Source organism: Cryptotermes secundus, unplaced genomic scaffold, assembly GCF_002891405.2.
Source record: "Cryptotermes secundus unplaced genomic scaffold, Csec_1.0 scaffold1016, whole genome shotgun sequence".
NCBI lineage: Eukaryota > Metazoa > Arthropoda > Insecta > Blattodea > Kalotermitidae > Cryptotermes > Cryptotermes secundus.
In genome coordinates this window covers 226,626-237,409 of record NW_019724759.1, presented here as the reverse complement: position 1 = coordinate 237,409, position 10,784 = coordinate 226,626, and the positions used below count along the sequence as shown (strand labels likewise).

The 10,784-nt window shown below is 41.3% G+C and overlaps 1 protein-coding gene across 1 annotated transcript in view; it reads left to right on the top strand.

Annotated features, from left to right (window-relative positions):
* Positions 1–2,853: 2,853 nt before the first annotated feature.
* Positions 2,854–10,784, top strand: part of LOC111862967 (D-glucuronyl C5-epimerase B) — a 13,743-nt gene continuing 5,812 nt past the window's right edge. Inside the window, exons 1-4 of the mRNA XM_023848860.2 lie at positions 2,854–3,151; positions 3,775–3,980; positions 7,781–7,939; positions 8,861–9,032. Of these exons, the coding sequence (XP_023704628.1) occupies positions 3,810–3,980; positions 7,781–7,939; positions 8,861–9,032 (502 nt within the window). The 5' untranslated portion in view covers positions 2,854–3,151; positions 3,775–3,809. The remainder of the gene's footprint in view (positions 3,152–3,774; positions 3,981–7,780; positions 7,940–8,860; positions 9,033–10,784) is intronic.

Below are 10,784 nucleotides of genomic sequence, written 5' to 3'. Positions count from 1 at the left end.
AGGAGGCTGTGAGGACCACAGAAGCGGTCTGGACGACGTCGAGTGAAGAAAAATCTTGCCTCTACCGGGACTCGAACTTAACCCCTCAGCCGTCCAGCCCGTAGCAAGTCTGCTCTGCCATAGTGTGGTGCTTAATTAAACACTGGGGCAGTTTTTCCATTACTATTCGCTGGTACAAATAGTTCTGCTGGAAGTCGGAGGCGGTGCTTCGGTGCCTCCAGTCAGTATCACCGCACCGTTTGGTGATGCGGGAGGGTGGGTCCGAGTGCAAGAAGTTGGTACTTCAACTCGCTTTCAGTCGGCGATCTCCAATTACAGCCGACAGGATACAATGTACAGTTCGTGGAGACAGTTGTGCTGAGGATTTGCTCTCGTTAGATCTTGTAATGGAAATTTCGGCCTACAGGTTAGAAATGTGGGGTTCAAATTCTACGATGGGCCGATACACTTGTGCTTATTTCAGACAAAATATTAATTCTAAAACAAGATTTAAACGCGATGGAGTTAAAGTAGCTCCTTCTTTCAGACCATTCTGAAGAGCAGACATATCAGATAAAGGTTTGTCTACGCGAAATTTACTGTAGACTTCGTTTAAACACATTGTAATTTGATTAATTAGTGTATCACACACTTAATTAGAATGTTGTACAGCACTTCCTTCCTTACCGAATCGTAGGCTTTCTTAAAGTATAAATGTCTTTATTGTGGGGGCACGCGGTAGCGTAGTTGGTTGAGGCACTATGCTACAAACCGGAAGGTCACGGAATCGAATCCCGATGAGGTCATTGGATTTTTTTCAATTTACATAATCCATCCAGCCGCACTATGGCCCTGGAGTCGACTTAGCCTCTAACAGAAATGAGTACCAGGAATATTCTTGGAATATTCTTGGAATGTTCTTGGGGGTAAAGGTGGCCGGCGCGTAAGGCTGACAACCTTACCGCCATCTATGAGTCGATTGTCTAGAAAATATGGGAACCTCAAGATCTCACAACCCTATGGGCCTCCGCGGCCTGTTACAGGGATACCTTTACTTTACTTTACTTATTTACTTTATATCTTATTGTACTCCCATTTCTTTGATAGTTGGTTGAGGCACTATGCTACAAACCGGAAGGTCGCGGGTTCAAGTCCCGATGAGGTCATAATATTTCCAATTGACCCAATCCTTCCAGCCGCACTATGGCCCTAAGGTCGACTCAACCTCTATCAGAAATCAGTAACAGGAATAGTCTTGAAATATTCTTGGGGGTAAAGGGCGACAGAGGTGTAAGGTTGACAACCTTGCCTCCATCTATGAGCCGATTATCTAGAAAATGTGGCCGCGCCATAGCTCAAGCGGTTAGTCGCTGACTTCCCACCACGGCGGCCGGGGTTCGATCCCGGGTCTGGTCAAGTGGGATTTGTGGTGGACAAAGTGGCGCTGGGGTAGGTTTTCTCCGAGTACTTCGGTTTCCCCTGTCAATCTTCATTCCACCAATTGCTCCACAATCACCCTCACCTATCATCTGAGGCTGGTACAATAGGCCAGAAGTGGCTGCAGTGCAAGGGACTTAGTCCCACCTCACTAGCAATAAAGAAAATCTAGAAAATGTGGGAACCTCAACATCTCGCAACCCAATGGGCCACCACGACCTGTTACAGGGATACTTTTACTTGCTTACTATACTTTTTTTTACTCTCATTTCTTCCAGATTTTCTGTCGAAATGAAAACAAAGAAATACAAATAAATCTAAACAGTAGTTGGCCTATTGTTTCGAAATCCACGTTGATGGCTTCCAATAATTTCGCCGACACATGGAGTTAATCTTGATATTTGAACATTGGATGACATTTTATACGAAACTGGTAACTGTAACATGCCATGATAATTACTGCAGTCAGTTTTATCTCCGTTCTTGTGAACAGGCACAAGAGTAGGCTCCTTGTACTGCTGACGCAATTCTTCCTTATTCCAAATCACGAGTTTATGGATGTAAGGACACAATGCTTCACCTCCTATTTCAATAAATTTTACTGCCGTATCAGTACCTGGCGATTCATACTTTTCAACTTTTTAACAGCAGCCTCAACCTCAAAAAGACTAGGCTCTGGTACTAATGACTCAACTGTATTTCTATCTGCCTAACACCACTAACCCCAATTACATTCATTTACCGAGATTCTTTAAACCCTAAAGAAATATTGTGGAATCTCCAAACATATAACAGTTTTCTTCTGCTAAGTAACTTCTAGGTTGGCAACACTTCTCAAATGCACTTCTGAATATCTTGCATAATTAAAAATTCGCGTAATTAAAGACACGTTTCGAAACAAATACGTGATTCTTGCAGAATTTTTGGGGATTCGCGTTATACGAAACTTTGCACATAAAGCGGTTCCCACAACGCTATAGTTCATCCAGTCATTGATTGACTATAAGCAAAAAGAATGCTCATGCACACTTTTATTCAATTTTGGGCCGCGCCATAGCTCAAGCGGTTAGTGTCTGACTTCCCACCGCGGCGGCCCGGGTTCGATCCCGGGTCTGGTCAAGTGGGATTTGTGGTGGACAAAGTGGCGCTGGGGCGGGTTTTCTCCGAGTACTTCGGTTTCTCCTGCCAATCTTCATTCCACCAAATTCTCCATCATAATCACCCGGTGCAGGGTACAATAGGTCAATCAGTGGCTGCCGTGCCGAGTGCACCCAGTCGGGCTCAACCCCCNCCCACTAAGCGAATTAAAAAAAATGTATTAAATTTTATTAAACGCGCAGGAACATCGCATCTCTACATCGCTCTACATAATCTTACAACCGTGTGCATATTAGTCTAGCAAATGTTCGACCATTGCTCGTGCCTGCTCGTGACGTCATCGCCCTCGAGCTCTCGAAGCAATCGAATGTCTCGCTTAGTTTTCACGTTCGTATCTCATGTAGGGTTATGTTCTGTTTTTGTGCATGGCCTGTTAAGACAGTTGGAATATAAATAAGTTAATAATATAATGATACGTACATTTCCATCTTGTTTGAAACATTGAACGGAGGATCATGTGTGGGCAATATTTGTAGCGTCAAGTAAAACCAAATGTAAAATAATGTGAAAAACAGTAAGTGAAATGAAGATCCTGAATGGGTCGTTTTGTGGGAGTACTTTTAATTAATATAAACAGGTACGTGCGTAAACTTTTCATTCCTTTCCGCGTAGATGAAACAGTTTATAGTTACATGTCATAAGTTTACTATATTATATTTAGGCATCCTGTTGCACTATGCACGTCTATATGTAATAATACAAATGCCGTCGTGAATGCAACAATTTATTTGGTTGTAGATCTTTGCCTTTTCTTCCTCTACACTACATGTTTCGGCCGTAATTGGCCATCATCACGTGTATTTTTCACTACGTAGCTGTCACACTGCACACAGTCCAAAATCTAAAACATCAGCCTGTCAGTTTTGTTTTAAAATCTCGCCAACACACGCTCGTCAATTTGATTTTAGAAATTTCAAATTTTAAACTGGAATTCTAAAATCAAATTGACGGGCGTGTGTTGGCGAAATTTTAAAACAAAACTGACAGGCTGATGTTTTAGATTTTGGACTGTGTGCAGTGTGACAGCTATGTAGTGAAAAATACACGTGATGATGGCCAATTACGGCCGAAACATGTAGTGTAGAGGAAGAGAGGACAAAGATCTACAACCAAATAAATTGCTGCATTCACGACACCATTTGTATTATTGCATATAGAACATGTCATAAGCTTTATGTACCTCTACTTGAATATATATAGGTCACCAGTTTCTGCCATAGCACTAGGCCTTCGGCATGATCCGCATCAACTTGAAGGTTGTACTGTTGCTGTGTGCTGCAGTAGTTGTCGTAACACTGTCATTATGGACACGCTGTGGCGATGTTATGTTGGCGAGTAGGAATCGCAAGAATGGTGGTCAGGGTGCAGAATGGGACACCGGTAACAAGAAGATGCCCAGTGGGCAGGTACTTTATATAACATGCTTTGTGTAGAAATTATTGAATGTAGTATTATAGCCTAGGAATGGATTATGTGTATTTATCTGATCTGATTCTTCAGAAATTGTACTTGAATTTAATGTGTCGGTAATCTTCATTATAATCTTCAGGTAATGAGATGATGGAAGAAACTTCAGATAGGTTTACATTATGGTGACCACATTATACTTGCAAATGAATTTGTACTTTATTGGCTGAGTTCTTATTTCTACAGCTTTATTGAGACTGGCAGATGATAATGCAGTGTTTCTGGTGCCATGTATTTGTTACAAGGAAAATAACACATTGGACACTTAGTACAGTAGCATAGCTATTTATCAGCTTGGAAGAAATAGATTTAAAATTACAGATTTTGTCACTTTGTTTTGAGGTCTCACTATCAGTTTATTTCATATTTGTAGAAAATGCTTGAATTGTGGTATGTTAATTGTCATGAGGAAGGTGGGGTTCATATGGCCAAAGATTTAGTAGTGAACCTTTAGGGAATCTCTTGACTGGCTATGTGACCAGATTTGTATATAGGTAATGCTGAACAAAGTAGGTAATTCCCTCACTTCCAATTTTGTAATAATTTTGAGTGAGAAGCAAGGGCTGATTGTTTTTTACAAAGATGCCATATGTCCATTTTAAACTGTTTTTATTTGTATAAATACCATGTTGAATAAAAAATAATTATGTAATAGTCAGTTCAGTTCCATAAATTTTCTTCTTCCAGCATATCTCAATTAAGTATATAAATATTCATATTGACACATGTTCAGTGACTAAACATGGGGTTTGGATTGGTCAGTGGATTTATTGGACTGTTACACAACTCACTACACTTCACAAATCCATAGTATGCATACTTCTGTTCTCAGTTATTCAAGGGTTCACTATACATAGTTTCGCTACTGTCCTCACAAGGCGTTTCTATATAATGGCTGCTAAAAATTGTGAATCTCCCACTTCTATGCCCATGCCTACACCGAGGGGCGACTGTCTCCCAACAGCCTCGGACTTGGCCTGACTAACTTTGGTTAACTTCAGTTAAGTTGCTGCTGGCCCTCACCAGCACAGTAATTCTTGGATTTGAGTCCCATCAGAATCCATGACCATATTTTTCTCATTCCCTATCAACGGCCATCTCCTCTGGCTCTACATTTATGGCTTTGAGTGGGCATGCCACAATATTTTGTAACTGGGGAGATTACCAGCCAATCCACGCAACCCACAGCCTGTAGGGTCTGGGCATTGCTCTTCTTCTGGCACCTGCCTCTCTGCTTATCTGGGAAGGGAGACCCTACTAGCAGCTGCACTGTTGCTGTCATAACGTGTGAGATTTTCAGTGCTGACAACCCCCACCATGATAAGGTGTGACTGCTATTGAGAATGTCTGGTCTAGTGGTCAGAGGTCCTGGGTTCGATTTCTGGCGCTACCAGATTTTCTGAGAAGTAGTTGGTGTGGAATGGGGTCCACTCAGCCTTGTGAGGATAATTGAGGAGCTATTTCAAGGAATTCTGGTCTACAAAACCGAAATCAATGGCTGTGGGGATCCGTTGCGCTGACCACATGACACTCTCTATCTGCTAAGTTTGGCACCAACTTCGCCGACAAGAGGTGGTCCCTCGGTCGGTATAATTTGCTTTCGGACTAAAGCCATGGAGTTTGTATCATATATCTATGAATTAACATATGGATACATCCTTTGTGTGCATGATAATTGTTAATTGATAGTTCAGTTCAGGAGTCAGGATAGTGCAGTCAGTATAACGCCTAGCTATAGGTTGGACAACTGAGGGGTTAGAGTTCAAGTTCCAGTAGGGGCAGGATATTTCTCCTCCCCGTGTTATCCAGACTGGTTCTGGGGCCCACACAGCCACCTATCCAATGGGAAGCAGGGACTCTTTCCCTGGGAGAAAATCAGCCAGGTTGTGAAGCTGACCACACACCTCCACCTAATGCCAAGTTCAATAATACCTGAATCTATACAGCCATTCCCCCATATGTCTTCATGGCATAATGCTTAATTAGTTAACACAGACTCAACTTTATTTTAATTAACTCATTTCACTTTGTTCCATTTCAAATTACCACAGAATCTTTCAGTGTCTGGTTCTTGACTCAGTTATACTTGGATAATTGATCTGAAAGGAAGCTGTTACCAGGCACAGTGGCTAAGGCTGTACCACTAACTAACTAACTTCATGGAGCTGAGCCCTTCTTCAGAAGTTGCCAGTTGTGCAGCTATTCAAGAACTTCTCAGCATTTTATGGAACCCGAAGGTTCATTACCATGTTCACAATAGCCCTTCACTGGTCCCTATCCTTAGCCAGATCAGTTCAGTCCATACCACCCCATCCCATCTCTGTAAGACCCATTTTAATTTTATCCACATACCTATGTCTTGGTCTTCTTAGTGGTCTCTTTCCTTCTGACTTTCCCATCAAAATCCATTATGCAGTCCTCTTCTGCCCGTGCGTGCTACATGCCCTACATATGTCATCGTCCTTGACTTGATCATTCTAATTATGCTTGGTGGAGAGTACAAGTTATGAAGCTCCTCATAATGCAGTTTTCTCCAGCCTCCTGTCACTTCACCTCTCTTCGGTCCAACTATTCTTCTCAGCACCTTATTGTCTAAGAAGCTGTATTTGCCGGTTGCTTGATTTGAATCTCAGCAGGGAAACTGACTATCCTGATAAGGTGTTTATGGTTTTTCTCACTTTCTCAATTCAGGGGCAGAGAGTTTTCTCTTTTCGCCATGTCTACACGAGCTCTCTAGAGGATTCTGGGAACTCTTTTCCTTAGGGCAAAGCTCCTTGCCTACCTCCATCTAATGCCAACGTCATTGCATGCACTTATGCTTCTGCTTCCCCATATGTCTTCATGACATGGTTCTTAATCATATAAGCACAGGGACAACTTTACTTTTATTCTTTACACTTTAAATTATGCCTCAACCACTTTCTTCCACATCATTTCCAATCCTTATTTACTACCGTTCCATCATTTGATGGTCTATAGTCTGAGTTAACGGTGTTGGTTAATACACAGAGATATTGGGTTTTTGGACTTTATCCATCGTCTTGGTTTTTAAGATAACTAACTGTGATTGATGCTAGCTCTTTCTAAGGGACCCAACAGAATAGGTGTTTTTCCCTCACCAGAGGACGGAAACAGATCCAGTTTCCGAAACGTCGTGTTTTTATTAGTTATCTTAAAACCCTGGACAATGAATGGATAAAGTCCAAAAACCCAATATCTCTGTGTGTTATACACCATCATCAGAATCCTATAGTAACTAAGTGTTGTTAATGCAGCTACAAATCTAAATTATCTGCCAGGCATAGTTTGATGTTCGTGTGGTTATAGTACAGCCATGTAAAGATAAAATGTTGTCTATATGCTTAATTGATTAAGCACCACACCATAAAGATGTATTGGGGAATAGATGTATAGATCCACAGATTTTTGACATTGGGATATTGGTTGGAGGTGAGTGATCAGCTTCACACCCTGGCCACTTTACCCTGGGGGAAAGAAACCCCTGTACCCATTGGATAGGAGGCTGGGTGGGCCTCATCTGGTCTGGATGACATGGAGAGGAGACAAATCTTGTCCCTGTCAGGACTCAATCTCCAACCCCTAGGTCATCCAGCCGTTAGCCTGTTTCTATACCAACTGCGCTGGCTCCCAGTACAGACATGCATGATATTAGATTTGACACTTTTCATATTAAATTTGACTTTGAAAGGTTAAACTGATGCTTAACTATTCTTTACAGGATGCATATGGTGGAGATGGCATAGAACATGGGGGCAGCAGTGATTTGCAAGGATATGAAGAAATTGATTGCAATATCAATGGAGAATACAGCATAGGTTGTCGCAAGGAAGGAGGAGAAATATATATGCCATTCTCTTTTTTACATAAGTATTTCGAGGTATGTTATGTTGAAATTGACCTTCTTCATTTTAAACATTCTTTTCTTGTAAAGCAATTAATTCAGGGTTGTTTTCATGTAATGGAGTAAACATTGTCATTCAACATCAGTGACTTGTAGTATTTGAGGTTCTGAATATTTAGATATCATAGATTTGGCAAAGTTGAAATACTTGGGAGTCACAACAAGAAGTCAGAATTACATATATGAAAACTTCAGAGCAGATTAAATATGCGAAATGCTTGTCACCATTCAGTTCCATAATCTTTTGCCTTCCCATATTCTTTCCAAAAATCTAAGGTTTGAAATCTGTGCAAATATAATTTTATCTGTTGTTTTATGCAGACATGAAACTTGATTTCCCACATTAGGGGGAGAACATGGACTGAGGATGTCTGATAACAGAGTACTGAGGAAAGTGTTTGGACCTAAGAGGGAGTAAGTAACAGGAGGCTGGAGAAAAGTACATGATGAGGAACTTCACAATCTGTACTCCTTGATAAATATTATTAGGACAAACAAATCAGGAGGATGAGATGAATGGAGCATGTAGAATGCATGGAATAGAAGCTAAATGCATATGCAATTTTGATAGGAAAATGTGAAGGAAGGAGACTATTTGGAAGACCTGGTATACGTGGGAGGATAATATTGAAATTGATCTTATGGAACTAGGTTTGGAAGGGCATGGCATGGGTTTATTTTGTTCAGGTTAAGGCCTAATGTTTGGTTCTTATGAACATGGTAGTAAACCTTGGGGTCAGTAAAATACTGGGAATTTCATGGCTAACTGAGCAGCTTTGAAAGAAGGATTCTGTTGCGAGTATTTTTTGTAGTCCTGTTAGTAGCTAAGTAGTCAGCCGGCAGTCCTATAAAGCGAATGATATGGCATTGAAATCGCAGTACAGTGTTCTGTTCCAGGTGTATGGGAAGTTAGCCACTTATGATGGCTATGAAAGGTTTGAATGGTCTCACAGCTATTCCAAAGTGTATTATCCAAAAGGAAAATATGACCCCCGTGGCATATTTATGTACTTTGAAAACTACAATGTCGAAGTGCGAGACCGTGTGAAGTGTGTCAGTGCAACAGAAGGTAAATACGTGTTTTTGTATTTCTTAAATGCATGAAGTAAAGAGTAACGTCTCTACCTGTACTGTGACATTTCAGATTGGGATAGCTCACTTGGTATAGTGACATGCTATGGGCTGGTTGGCTGGGGTTTAATTCTCTGGCACGTACAAGTTACTTCTCTTCACCATAGTGTCCAGTTTGGCTCTGGGGCCTACCCAGCCTTCTATCCAACAGGAAAAGTAGTGGAAAGTGGAAAGCTGACCACTCACTTCCATCTAGTGCTGAGGGCAACAGTGGTGGATCTGTGCCTCCATTCCCCCAAATGTCTTCATAGCACAGTCCTTAATTACTTGGACACAGGGGCAACTTTGCCTTTACCTTTATGTATTGTAGTTGTGGTAAAGTGAAAGAGTACTGTGATGGGAAGTTATGTTCCTGTGTTTGATCCATCCTTTCATCTCTCATTTTATGGTACATGATTGTTCATCTATTCCCGAAGTCTTTGTCTTGGCTGTTTTTCCTTTTACTTTCAGGTTAAAACCTGCTTCGGGATTCTGTCTTGATTCATTCTTAAAATGTGCTAAACTCTTTTTTTTTTCTTTATTTGTTAATTTATTGCCCTATGTATTTATCTTTAAATTTCTCCAATTATTTTATTTCTTGTTCTCTCTCTCCTAGCTTGTCCTCCTTTACTTCTCAGAAATCTTGTCTCAGCTGCTGTCAATTCACTGATATCTGCCTTTGCCCATGTCAATGTTTCTGCCCCATGTGGTCATGTAGTATTTTTTAAATGAACACATTTTTTCCCATGTATGGCATTTCCAATTTTGAAATTAAGCAGCAATATCCTTCCAGCATTTCTTTCTGCCACACAACCATCTGTGAGGTGACTGTGTAGAAAATGTGGGAACCTTGACATCTCACAACCTTATGGACCTCCACGGCATCTTACAGGGATGGCTTTAACTTTATATTTTACTGTTTAAATAAAATGTTCCTTGATGTCATTAATAACACCATAAGGCTCCTGAGACCTCATACCAGAAAAGTGTCAAGTATAAACATTAGGAGCAATCATATATCCACATATGAAGGTTGTTCAAAGAGAACCTGTTCAGGATTGTTCTGTGCAAAGGAGAAGACACTGTTGTAAATAGTCACGATGGACACTGAGGCGATCATCCTATTCATGAAACAACCAGTAGATACAAGTAGTTACTATAGGATTCTGACGATGATGTATAACACCCAGAGATATTGGGTTTTTGGACTCCATCCGTCGTCCTGGTTTTAAGATATGTAGCTGATTCCAAAAGTAAGGTCTCCAAAGCGCTGGGTAATTTTTCATGAGGCTGTTGGCAACCCTGTTGCATTCGTTGCTTCCCCCACTCCCCCCAATACCACCAAGCATGCGCGCACGTAGCTAGGACGCTCAGTCTTGGCACGGTTGCTGTTAGAAATGGAGATCCCGATTACTAAAACCGCGAAGTGTGAGATTCGCGCAGTTATTCGGTTTTTGAACGCAAAAGGGACTAAACCAATTGAAATTCATCGTCAATTGGTGGAAGTGTACGGCGAGTCATGCATGAACATAAAGAACATCCGCAAGTGGTGTAGGGAGTTTGAATCTGGTCATACTGCAATACACGACGAAAAAAGAACTGGGAGACCGTCAGTTTCTGACAAGACAGTCGCGAAGATTGAGCGAGTCATGCGTCAGGATAGGCACATCACACTCGATGATCTCTGCATTTCGGTTCCCTAGGTTTCCCG